Genomic DNA, 12,009 nt, shown 5'->3' with positions numbered 1-12,009 from the left:
AGTTGTAATGATCAGGTCAATATCACATGTTTATATATTTTCCTACAGTTGTATCATCTTCCCTGATGTTAACTGCTCCTCTCCACTCTCCTTCCTCTAGATGAGCTGGAGCTAAGTGAAGAAGGCGGTGACAGCAGAGTGGTGGCTGGTAGGGATCTCCATCCAGACACAACGTGGGGCCCCTACCAAGGAATCCTCCAATCAGAGGGTAGCACAGATGATCAGGAGACAGAGGTAAGAGCTCTAATACGATCACTGTCCACTAACCACCTGCACAGCTATTGTAACGTTTTATTAATCCTTATATTGAAATGACACATGTCATTCTAAAGTAATATCAGTGCATCGTAAGCATGATAACATACCCATTGTAAAATAAAACAGAAGGTTTTAATCGTTACTTTAAAGATGTTTGTCATAGCAAATTAATTGGCTACTACTTTTTTACATTTCTGAGTTTGAGGTGTTTGTCTCTGCTGTTGGTGAACTCTTCTTGCATTGCAATTCATGTCAAGTAATACATGTAAACCACTAGAAGATTTCAGATATTCTACAGTCTTTTATATTAATGACTGTATAGATTTAAATAAATACATAAATACAAAACATGTTGTGACACTGTTGATGAGCTTGAAGTTCAGTCCAGAAGTCTTAGTATCTCTGATAGCAACAGTTGCTGACAGCACACACGATGAGCAGGCTGACCAAGTATGATGTTTATCTATATTTTCTAAATGTCATCAGTAATATCTGACCTAACTATTAAGCAATTGCAAGTTCATATTAGGTGGTATTTTAGACTGAATCATTTTGAAACTATTTGTTGATTAATCGGTTAATTGATCAGAATTTTGATGCTCTATTATTCGCTTGCTCATTTATAAAAAAGAAAAATTGCAACTTCACAAATGCGTCAAAAACATATTTAGCAGATTATTCAATAGTGAAAACACGTATAAATGATTACTTATTAATTATGAAATGCAGCCCAAAAGTAAGACAAATCCATTAATGTAATTAGAGTGAGGCTTTATAGTAATATGTCCTATAATAAACATATTGTACTACTGAGGTGAGAATAAACCATGTTGTTGTTTAACTGCAGGAGGATTAAGAGAGACCTCCAACTAACTTGAGAGATTTCAATTTGAAAGGTCAAAGGTCGTGTAACAAAGACAGACGATGAATAAACACCTTATCACGTATATGTTGGACAGTGGTTGGAAATGAAAACAGCTGTGTGTGTGTGTGTGTGTGTGTGTGTGTGTGTGTGTGTGTTGGTTGGGAACAGTGTGTGGGACCGGATGGAGCCCTATCAGAGGCTGGGTTTGTGCATCATGTGCAAGTCCATCTAATCATATGATACTGATGCTGGGAGAGGCTTCCTGGCAGCACAAATTCAGACACACACACATGCAGAGCCATTCATACCCATGATCATTCCTACCTTTTTTTTAAAGTGTCAAATGTCGCTTAATGCATTTCAGTCCCGTTTAGCCGAGTTTAACTAGTCCACATCTTGGCTCAAAGCAGTTCCTATTCTGTTCACAAAATGGCCTACTCAGTTCCTCTCCTCTCCTCTCCTCTCCTCTCCTCTCCTCTCCTCTCCTCTCCTCTCCTCTCCTCTCCGCTCCGCTCCTCTCCTCTCCTCTCCTCTCCTCTCTTCTCTTCTCCTCTTCTGTCCTCTCATCTCCTCTCCTCTCCTCTCCTGTCCGCTCCTCTCCTCTCCTCTCCTCTCCTCTCCTCTCCTCTCCTCTCCTCTCCTGTCCTCTCTTCTCCTCTCCTGTCCGCTCCTCTCCTCTCTTCTCTTCTCCTCTCCTCTCCTGTCCGCTCCTCTCCTCTCTTCTCCTCTCCTCTCCTCTCCTCTCCTCTCCTCTCCTGTCCGCTCCTCTCTTCTCCTCTCCTCTCCTGTCCGCTCCTCTTCTCCTCTCCTCCTGTCCTCTCTCTCCTCTCTTCCGCTCCTCTCTCTCTTCTCTTCTCCTCTCCTCTCCTGTCCGCTCCTCTCCTCTCTTCTCCTCTCCTCTCCTGTCCTCTCCTCTCTTCTCCTCTCCTCTCCTGTCCGCTCCTCTCCTCTCTTCTCCTCTCCTCTCCTGTCCGTTCCTGTCCGCTCCTCTCTTCTCTTCTCCTCTTCTCTCCTACCAGCCCTCCCCGGACTCCTATCCCATCCTCTCCCCTCTTCTCCTCCTCTCCTCTCAGCCCCCCCAGACGTCCGCCTGTCTTTTATCTCTACATGGCGCCATCCTCCTGGACAACAAACCCCAGTGATTGATTCCTGCTTGATAGGCTCTCATTTCTAAGATTTCATTTATTATCAGTGAGGTTCTGAGTGTACAGATAGATGTCTGTGTGTGTGGGTGTGAGTGTGTGTGCACGACAACTCCCTTGCACACACACTCACTCACCCATTACCTTTTGTTCTTCCCCTCCCTTCCGCTGCCCATACCGTCCTATACCTCCTCTGAACTGTAAAGTCAGTTTCTGTTCTTTTGAGGGCTTTGCATTCATATGGAAAGCATCTCGTTCTGACTCTTAATACCCATTTCTCTCTTCTTCCTCATTTTCTGCCCCTCCCTCCCTTCCTATCTGCGGACTGAAGAAGTGAGGAGACGGACCTTTAGTATCTGCTGGAGATAGTGGCCGTAATCTCACATTCCTCCTGTGTTTCTCCCCCTGTCACTCCACATCCTCCCCCTCCTCCATCCATCCCTCCATCCCTCCCTGCCTCCCTCCCACATGGGTCAGCAGGGGTCAGGGCTATCCTCCTCAGTGTGTTAGAGAGGAGAAATCTGCTCCTGCTGCGCTGCTAAAGCCAGAGCCATCACACTGCATTCCTTGATTAGTTATTTCAAGGGTTATATTCTAAAAACAGTGAATGTAAAGGATAAACTTATTTTGCATACCTTTTTTATAAACAAAAGTACAATTTTCAATGTCAAAAGAGACATTTGGTTGCACATTGGGTTAGAATAAGCTTTTTCTTAATTTCATACTGCACACTAACTGTATACAGCACACATAATAATGTACATTTTCTGCAAAACCAACTTTGCTATCGTGAAGGTTAGTAAATTGTCGTGACTAATAAAAAGGTCAGCATTATTTGCTGGTATGTGATTGGGATGAGAACTCTGGCCTGCTGCATGAAAGTTGGACAAGCTGCTATTAACACCATCACCCAAACCACAATGTACACAGTGTATTGCACACTACCTCCTGCTTTAGCACTACATGTTGTGAGGTGTGAGTGTGAGGTGCAGAATTGTTGATTGTTGATTATTAATTAGTATTGGGTAGTTAGTATAACACTTTAAAGTACATTGATTTATGTTACAGAAATAGGAAATTATATAATAATAATAATAATAATAATAATAATAATAATAATAATAATTTCATACAAGAATTGCAGCCCAAAGTGCTTCACAGCAAAAATATAACAATTAGTACAAGATTAGACAGAATAAGAGCATTTACAGTACAATAACCACAGTGTTGATGTAAATGAGTCTGAAGTACCATTATAGAAATAGCAGAATTAAAATATTATAAAATAGCAGATAAAATTGCAGAATAATGTCACTAACTGTAACCACTTAACGGGCCGTCCACCCGTTTTCATCCATTTTCAGAGAGGCTGTATCTTAATCCTGTGTTCCCTACAGTCCGCCATGATGGAGTTGTTACGCAACGCCATAGGTCATTTGAAAGCTTAGAATCTCGTCTATTTAGTGAGAAAATCTGTTTTGAGATCAAAATCACAACAGCAAGTACAGTAGGCATCTCACACAGGCAAGCAAACTCACAATCAAACCCATAACTTTGAGCCAACTCACCTATGAAGTCTCATAATCCTGTAATCATTAATAATAATAAAAACACTTCCTGCCAAAGGTCCAATAGATCGTTTCCAGTAAAAATATATCCATCTTGATCATTGTCACATTGATAAAAGCCCATGAACAGTTGTTGCAATCTTTGAAATCAGCTGATCGATGTGTTTATTTTCGCAATGATACTCGCTAAAAACGGCATGTAGCAAACTGTTAGCCAATCGAAGCTTGAATACATTATCTATAGCCATCAAGAGCCAATGAGTGTCAACTTGATAAGGAAGTGCCAGCCCTCTTCTTTTGTTTACAGACAGAGCCAGCAGCAGCCCAGTCTCCCGTTGTCTCCCGTATCGTGTAGCCAAAAAACTGCTGGAGCTTTAGACATGTGACAACCATGGTTTTATTTTTACAAATGTTATTATCTTTTCATAATTGTATTTATTAATTACAAAATACAAAGTAAATACAAAAATATTACAATTTGTTTTGTTTATACTTCACTTATTTGTGTCATTACTACTGACAGGGAATATTGGGTATATAATAGTTATTTATAGTAAAGGCCAATAGTTATTTATGGCCTTTGTATCAATAAATACTATAATATCTACGCCTAGTGTTACTCTTGAAAAACTTGTCTAATAAGTTAAGTTTTTGTGCCTTTGTTCTGATATTTGAACCTGAACTTGGTAACATGTTGGTGCTATGTTTCTATTGTGTTTTCCAGCTCTTACCTACCAGCTATACCCATCTTCAGGCATCTTTTTATTTTCTTCAAATTCAGTATATTCAGACCACTATTACTCAGTGCCAGAAGCACTTGGAGTGATTCTTGTTTTGCAAGAACAATAAGAGGGTTATCTTTTGAATGAGACCAAAATCATGCATCTGGTGCAAATGGTTGAAGAGCAGCTTTTAATTTACTTTGGGTATGTCGTTTGTAGGTATTTTCGGGTAAATTCCCCCACACTGTAAGAGGTAAAACTTAAGTGACAGCAAAATGTGTTCCCCAAGATTAAAGAGTTAGTGTGTTCCCATGACCACTGTTGAGTACATCAACAGCACACTCAAAAATGTAGGCTTTTTTTTTGTACGCTTACTAAATGTTTTGAATAAACTCAGTGTGAACACTACATACTCAAAACTTAGTATGGATTTGGACCACTACATCCTGACTGTCTTGACATTGGACCAACAACTCTCTGATCACAAGCCCTTATTCTTATTATTAGCCCTTATTGTTTGTTTTACAGTTTGTTTGCAACATTTAAGGTGTTTAGGAGTTTTAAAACTCCAGTTTTGTTTGTAAATTGTAAATGCAGATACAAATGGATGGCTGCAAACCCAGGAAACCCCAAGGAAAGCATAGCCCATCACATAATGTTCTCTGTTTTTAATTGATTAGCAATAAAAAATAAAGTATGTCGTCTTACAGAGTTAGTTGGAATTGCTTGGAGGAGCAATCCTCATTCCTTCCTTTTTCTCAACAGGTTGTTTTTATATATTAAATTCCAAAATGATCGTGGTGTAGACGGGGCATTTTCATTTCCAAGATACAGTATGTAAAGTATGAAGGGGGTAACAGTTTGTGATGTACCTTTTTATCTTATCTAAGTAGAGATATTTGTTTCTGACTGGACATGGGCCATGCTTTGTCCAATTCCCTCTATCTTTCAGCTCCCTGCTGTGGGCATCCTTTCATCTGCTCACCTTTTATATATGTGCTTTTGTGCCTGCCAGATCTTTCCCAGTTGTCTATCCTTCCTCACTTCTATCTTACTTGTACTGTCTTCCTCAGTCCTCATCCTTGCTGGGTCTGTGAAGCCCCCAGGCTTTGCCCTCCATCTCTGGGAGATTGGCATGGCCCACTCGGCAGTGCTGCCCCTTCCAGCATTGCCCTCTCTCTCTCTCTCAACTTCTTTCTCAACAAATGTGCTTTTTATTTGACCCGGACAGATAAGCCATCAGTTTAATACAAGGCCTACCCACCAACACATCTACATCGGGAAGCATTTTGGATGCGTGTGCAAGTAACATATACACATGCACACAAAGAGACATCCTAAGTGCAATGACTTTATTTATTTTTTTATATCTTAAACAATGTAGAATGAGATGTCTTTGATGTTGTCTTGGTTTGTTTGTGTATTATCGTTTGGGTGGGGTTGTCAGTACTGAGTAATCAGGGTGGAGCAGAGCAAGTGAGAAAGAGAGGCAAATGAGATCCAGTCCTCGCTCTCCCTCCAACAGATCTCCTTCATTAGATTAGTGGTGTGTTAACTGCTCTGTGTCATATGGAAATCCTGCCATTTGCATCTCTTGAGAAAGAGGCGTAAAACCATTTATCTATTTAAATATATTCTGGCTGATATGGCTGTTGGACTTTAGAACAGGGTATAATAATGTTTACTGATCAACTGATCAGCTGGCTGCTGATTCCTCACTGTTTTTGGTTGAGTGAACAACCAGGTCCTCCTCGGTGAGCCTCCCATGGCAACCCAGGAGTTTGCGCAGCACTTCTACTATTCTGATTGGATCGCACATAACAAATCTGATATTATATCTCCTCTCCTTCTGATTGGATCCTGCTTTAATTAACTGATAGTGCAAGTGCATGTGATTGGACCGAAGTTGCAGGATTGTCGTGAAATTTCAGCTCTGATGAAGTGACACAGTGATGATGCTAAAGTGTACGCAAACCTACAGTTGTTGCATCTGTTGCATCTTCCAAAAGGACAGATGTCCGAAGGGAAGTCTCCACAGTGTACCACAGGAGAAACTCTTCTTACAACATTATCCGTATTGTTCTCCCTCCTTCAGCAGCACCCAGCAGCTCACCCCACCCCAATCCTGTCTTTCGTGGAAAGGCAGCCTGAAGGCACGATCCTAGAAGGAGCAGAGTAGGGGAGTTCAAAGCGTTATCACGCGCCGAACGTCTTTTCATCATGTTTTAGAAACAAGCGTTCGCACTAATCCCCCAATAATCTCTCCAGGAGAACTGGGGCGATAAGGCGCGCCACCCACGGCTTTTCAAACACTTTTTGGGTAGTCTCTTCTCACTCCCTATCTCTCCTCCCCTCTACCTCCTCTCTTCTCCTCTCCCCTACCTCCTTCCCTCACCCCCCTCGAAGGACGAGTGAAGGTGATCACTGTCTCCTTATTCTCTCTGGAGCTGTTTTCCTTTTCATTTTTTTTGCGTTGACTCTGAGCCAGTTTGTTTACATCCTGATTTTGATCTTTTTTATCTGGACTCATCAACAGTGTTTCTCTGCCTCTCTGTTTCTTTCTCTCCTCCGCCCATCAAATTAGAATGTTAATTAAAATTGTGCTCCTTCAAAAGATGACAAATCGATGATTACAGCGAGTGTTGAGACACCTTCTGCGATGCCCCCCAGAAGAACGCAATACAACTAGAGAGCGAGAAAAAGAGGTTCTATCTTTAAAGACATTTTTTTCTTGACCTTGATGCATTTATTGTACATAAATAAAGTCATAAGCGATTTGGAAAAACCGAACCTCTGCCATCATATCAAACCACACTTATCTTTGTTGGCTCATGTTGTAGCTAACAGAGCAATATTATGGGTCAGAGGTGTGCGTTTGAATATCATCTGTTAAAAGCTTTGTTTACATTACATTGAAAAGTGTATGCTTGTAATTTAATTAATAACTTCCCCCTCTTCCACCTCCTGTTTTAATAACACAGGTGAGAGAAACTTGGTTGGAGGCAATAATGGCAGAGCTCAGGGATAGCAGGTGGTGGCCATGCCCCATTGGCTGCCACACACAGAATCACCTTTTTGGACACTGTTTAAAAGAGACATTTTAAATTGAGGTTTTTGCATCCCAAAATAATCATCCCAACTGTCTGAAGGCGGGGTGGAAAGATGGCCCTCATAGAGATTGACCAGACTTGATAGTCGTTCAGATACGGGGATAATAGCGCACACGTTCAGGCTACCTTTCTTCAAAGACATTCTTGTAGTTTCATTTGTTCATTCAAAATGTGACAGAAGTCTGAAGAAGGGGGTTTCATACACTGTTTGGCAAACTGAAAATAACTTGTAACATACTGATAACATCAGAGGCCATGTTAATATGCATTCTCTTAACACTTAATATAATATGTGAGATTGTATGACCTATTGGGGGTTTTATAAAAAGGAAAAGTCTAACGATAGACCTTTCTCACTGAAGACATTTTGATCAAAAATGAACATTCAAATCAGTGGTTGTCCAAGGACTCCATGTTCACCAATTAATTCCATCAAATCAAACCCCGGAAGATTGTATTCAATCCCTCTTGAAATGATCCCTCGTTCATATTCTGTGTCACTTGAAAATACAAAGATGCTGTCGCTGCGCACTGAGCATGGACATGGACTCAGTTTTTGGCAAAACCCACATCACCCCTTGAGTGATGGACATATTGCCTCTAAAATGTTGACCCTGTGCATCATGGCCTTTACATAGCTTTTATCTGTGATGATTGAATCGGCGTTCTCCACATAGGCTACCTGTCGTATGACTTGCCCACATCATGACAGTAGCTGCCTGTCTCTTAGCCAAATAAGATCAAATATTGATAGACAGAAATGCAGCCAGCCTGGCCAGGGAGGAAGAGGGACATAAGAGAGCCAAAGAGAAAGGCGAGTAAGGTCCATCTACTGAAACAAAAGATGAGAGACAAAAGGAAATATGAGAGAAAAACAGAACTGGAAGAAAGGTGAGGCAAACGTGGAAGAGAAGGGTTAAACGAGAGGGAGGAGGTGTTCATCACTCAGTGGCAATGACTGGCTGGTATCTGCATCTTCCTGTCATCTGCACCGGCTTCTGCAGGGTGGAGGAGGAAGGAAAGAGGAGGAGGAGGTGTAAGAGAGGAGAAGAGGAGAGGGAAAACCTCTATCCTCTCTATCTCTGAGCCTCATCTCCGGCAGTTCAGGAGCCTGCTTTCCAAGAGTGCCTCATTTTCAAATCTCTTATCTTGGCCCCCGTTTTAAGTATCGCAGTTTTATATTTTTACATGTCATTTGCATGCAGCTCATCAAACCTGGCTCCCTCTATTTTTTTTCCTCCTTTTTCTGCTTCTCGGATGTGTGCCGATATGAGCACAAGGGAATAAGCTTTCACTCCGCTGCTGGGCCATAGCCATGTACTGTATTGATGATATTTGTACCTCGTGAGAGGAATATACAGTGTAAAGAAATCTTGTGTCTCTGTTGAATGTTAGAGAAATGCTTTGCGTGAGTGCAACAGAGGTAAAGTGTGTGTGTGTGTGTGTGTGTGTGTGTGTGTGTGTGTGTGTGTGTGTGTGTGTGTGTGTGTGTGTGTGTGTGTGTGTGTGTGTGTGTGTGTGTGAGAGGCGGATGAGAGTAGGTTTCTGATTTTATCTGCCTTCCTTTTCTTCTTTGTATTTTTGGAGGATTCACACAGTGACCTCTTTGTTTGGGACAGTGAGTACACCCCTCCAACCCCCTGGATCGGGAAAGAAACCATTTCCTGTAGCCGATAGATAGAACGAGAGACAGAGAGAGAAAAGAGGGAGAGATAGGATGGTGAAGGAGGGGCAGGCAGACAGAAGGATAGGAATGAGAGTTGGGGAGAGGAAGAGAATTGGAGATTAAGAAAGAAAGAGGTGTATAAAAGGAAGGAGGGGGTGCAGGAGACACAGTGAAAGAGGAGAAGGGAGGAAGAGGGTGAATTGGATGATTGAATGGATGATTTTGTGAGGAGAGTGAATGAGTGAACGGTGGTTGAAAAGGTCAGGAGCAGGGGGGCTTATTAAATTCCACAAACCATTTGAAACGCTTAATGCAGGAAAGGGTTTTTAAAGGTAAAATACACCTTTTTGGAGTGTGAGCTGTAAAATAAATCTCTAGGCTATTGTTATGTTTTTCACTGCCTGTACAAATATTACTTAATGCATTTTGTTTTAGGAGTTGAACCCTCTTCAAATAGTTTGTATTAAACCCTACTGGCTTCCACTAGTATTCTTATATTGGCCCTGGCAGTTGCAGCTGTGTTGCACCAGTGATAAGGAGGAATTTTGTTTTTGCTAACTGTTTATAAACAGTTATTTTATTGGTTGTTATTAATTGATCAAAGGCCAAGGTGCTTCAAATTGCTTGTTTTGTCGGAACATCATTTCAAAACTGAAGATATTTAGTTTACAATATATACACAGAGAAAGAAAAGCAGCAACATATTGACTATTACATATTATTACACTAATTACAGGCTACTCAAATAAAATCTGTCACTTTATTTTATTATTTTGAACTCTCTTAGACACAGACAGACACAGACAGACAGACAGACAGACAGACACATACAGACAGACAGACACATACAGACAGACAGACACATACAGACAGACAGACAGACACATACAGACAGACAGACAGACAGACAGACACATACAGACAGACAGACACATACAGACAGACAGACACAGACAGACACAGACAGACAGACAGACAGACATACAGACAGACACATACAGACAGACACATACAGACAGACAGACACATACAGACAGACAGCCACACAGACAGACACATACAGACAGACAGACACAGACAGACACATACAGACAGACAGACACAAACAGACACACAGACACAGACAGACAGAGACAGACAGACACACAGACAGACACATACAGACAGACACATACAGACAGGCAGACAGACACAGACACATACAGACAGACACATACAGACAGACAGACACATATAGACAGACAGACAGACACAGACAGACACACAGACAGACACATACAGACAGACAGACACATACAGACAGACAGACACAGACAGACACATACAGACAGACACAGACAGACACAGACAGACAGACACATACAGACAGACAGACACATACAGACAGACACATACAGACAGACAGACACATATAGACAGACAGAGACAGACAGACACACAGACAGACAGAGACAAACAGACATACAGACAGACAGACAGACAGACAATCCATTCTGATACTAAACGAGGGAATGGAGGAAGAAAAGGAAGAAATTAAATCAGCTGGCATCATTTGCATTCAAGTTTTATCGGTATTGAGGAGGGCGTTCTTGGGCCTGATAAGGAGAGGGCGTCGCAGGCTTCGCTGGAGGTGGAGGGGGGTTAGTTTGGAGAGGTGGGTGTGTGAGTATGATTTGTGTATGAATGTTTTATGTTTACTGACTTTGGCAAAAGAAGGTAGCTCTGGAGTTCAGTTGGTGTCTGTTTGCACTAACACACACATACGTGAATGTTACAGCAGCTATAGTCAGGACAGGGCATTGGGGGTGGGAATGGTGTATGTGTGATGGGGGTGTGGGAGCGGGGGGTTAATATCAGACCAAATAATTAGATTCGCTATCGTCTCTGCGGCAGCAGTGCGGGGATCAGGCAGATTAAAGCCAGGCTCGGGGCTGGTTAATATTCATGAGGGGACCGGGGTCCGGGCGAGGGGCTTAGACTGCAGCTCAAAGACTCTCCTCTGGCTGATGGGGCTTAAGGCAGTGCTCTCAACTAAGATGGAGCTCTGCCGGGGAGGCCTGACATCCCACTGATAGATGGAGGACTGTGCAGATAGTTGTGGTGAGACAAGAGGAATAGAGGGTGACAAGGTACATCTATGTGGATCTATAGATCTTTATTTAATCATGTTATTTTTATGAAATGCTGGGAACAATTATGGTAAATCCTCCTAGTCCTCCCTCTTCTGGGTTTCGTGAGAACATTTTCAATAGTTTTGGAATACGGTACCTGACCTTCTACTCTGATACCAAAACAACTTTTCTGATGCCTTAGTTTGGGGAATACAAAAAGTAGCCAGTACTGCTAAAGCTAGAAATAACGTATCAAATAATATGTAAACAAGCATAACAATCTGACCAAACATTCCATGTCAACTTTCATATAACTTTAATACTCTGTGCATCAGGGTTCAATACCGTGCCTAACTGTTAGACAGAGGCTACAGTTGTGCTGCACTGCTCTCTGTGGGATTACATTGTGTGGTCACCGTGAGGCTACAGCAGGTGTTTTCTGTCAAAGGAAAAATTATCTGTTTTGTCATTGTTGACGGGGTGTGGCCAGTCCCAGCAGTGAACACAACTCATGGATGTAACAATGTGCTTGAGTTTGGGGAGTTCATTCTCATGTTTACAGTAAAC

The 12,009-nt window shown here is 41.9% G+C and overlaps 1 protein-coding gene across 3 annotated transcripts in view; it reads left to right on the top strand.

Moving 5' to 3' along the window:
- The window catches only part of zfpm1 (zinc finger protein, FOG family member 1), a 95,303-nt gene that overhangs the window by 70,622 nt on the left and 12,672 nt on the right, over nt 1–12,009 (top strand). For all 3 annotated transcript variants that reach the window (XM_029434170.1, XM_029434169.1, XM_029434168.1), the window contains one exon: nt 101–234. In XM_029434170.1, coding sequence (XP_029290030.1) covers nt 101–234 — 134 coding nt within the window. The remainder of the gene's footprint in view (nt 1–100; nt 235–12,009) is intronic.

The sequence above is a fragment of the Cottoperca gobio genome, chromosome 6, assembly GCF_900634415.1.
Source record: "Cottoperca gobio chromosome 6, fCotGob3.1, whole genome shotgun sequence".
Taxonomy (NCBI): Eukaryota; Metazoa; Chordata; class Actinopteri; order Perciformes; family Bovichtidae; genus Cottoperca; species Cottoperca gobio.
The sequence above is the reverse complement of the archived record's forward strand: the minus strand, read 5'-3'. Positions and strand labels throughout refer to the sequence as shown.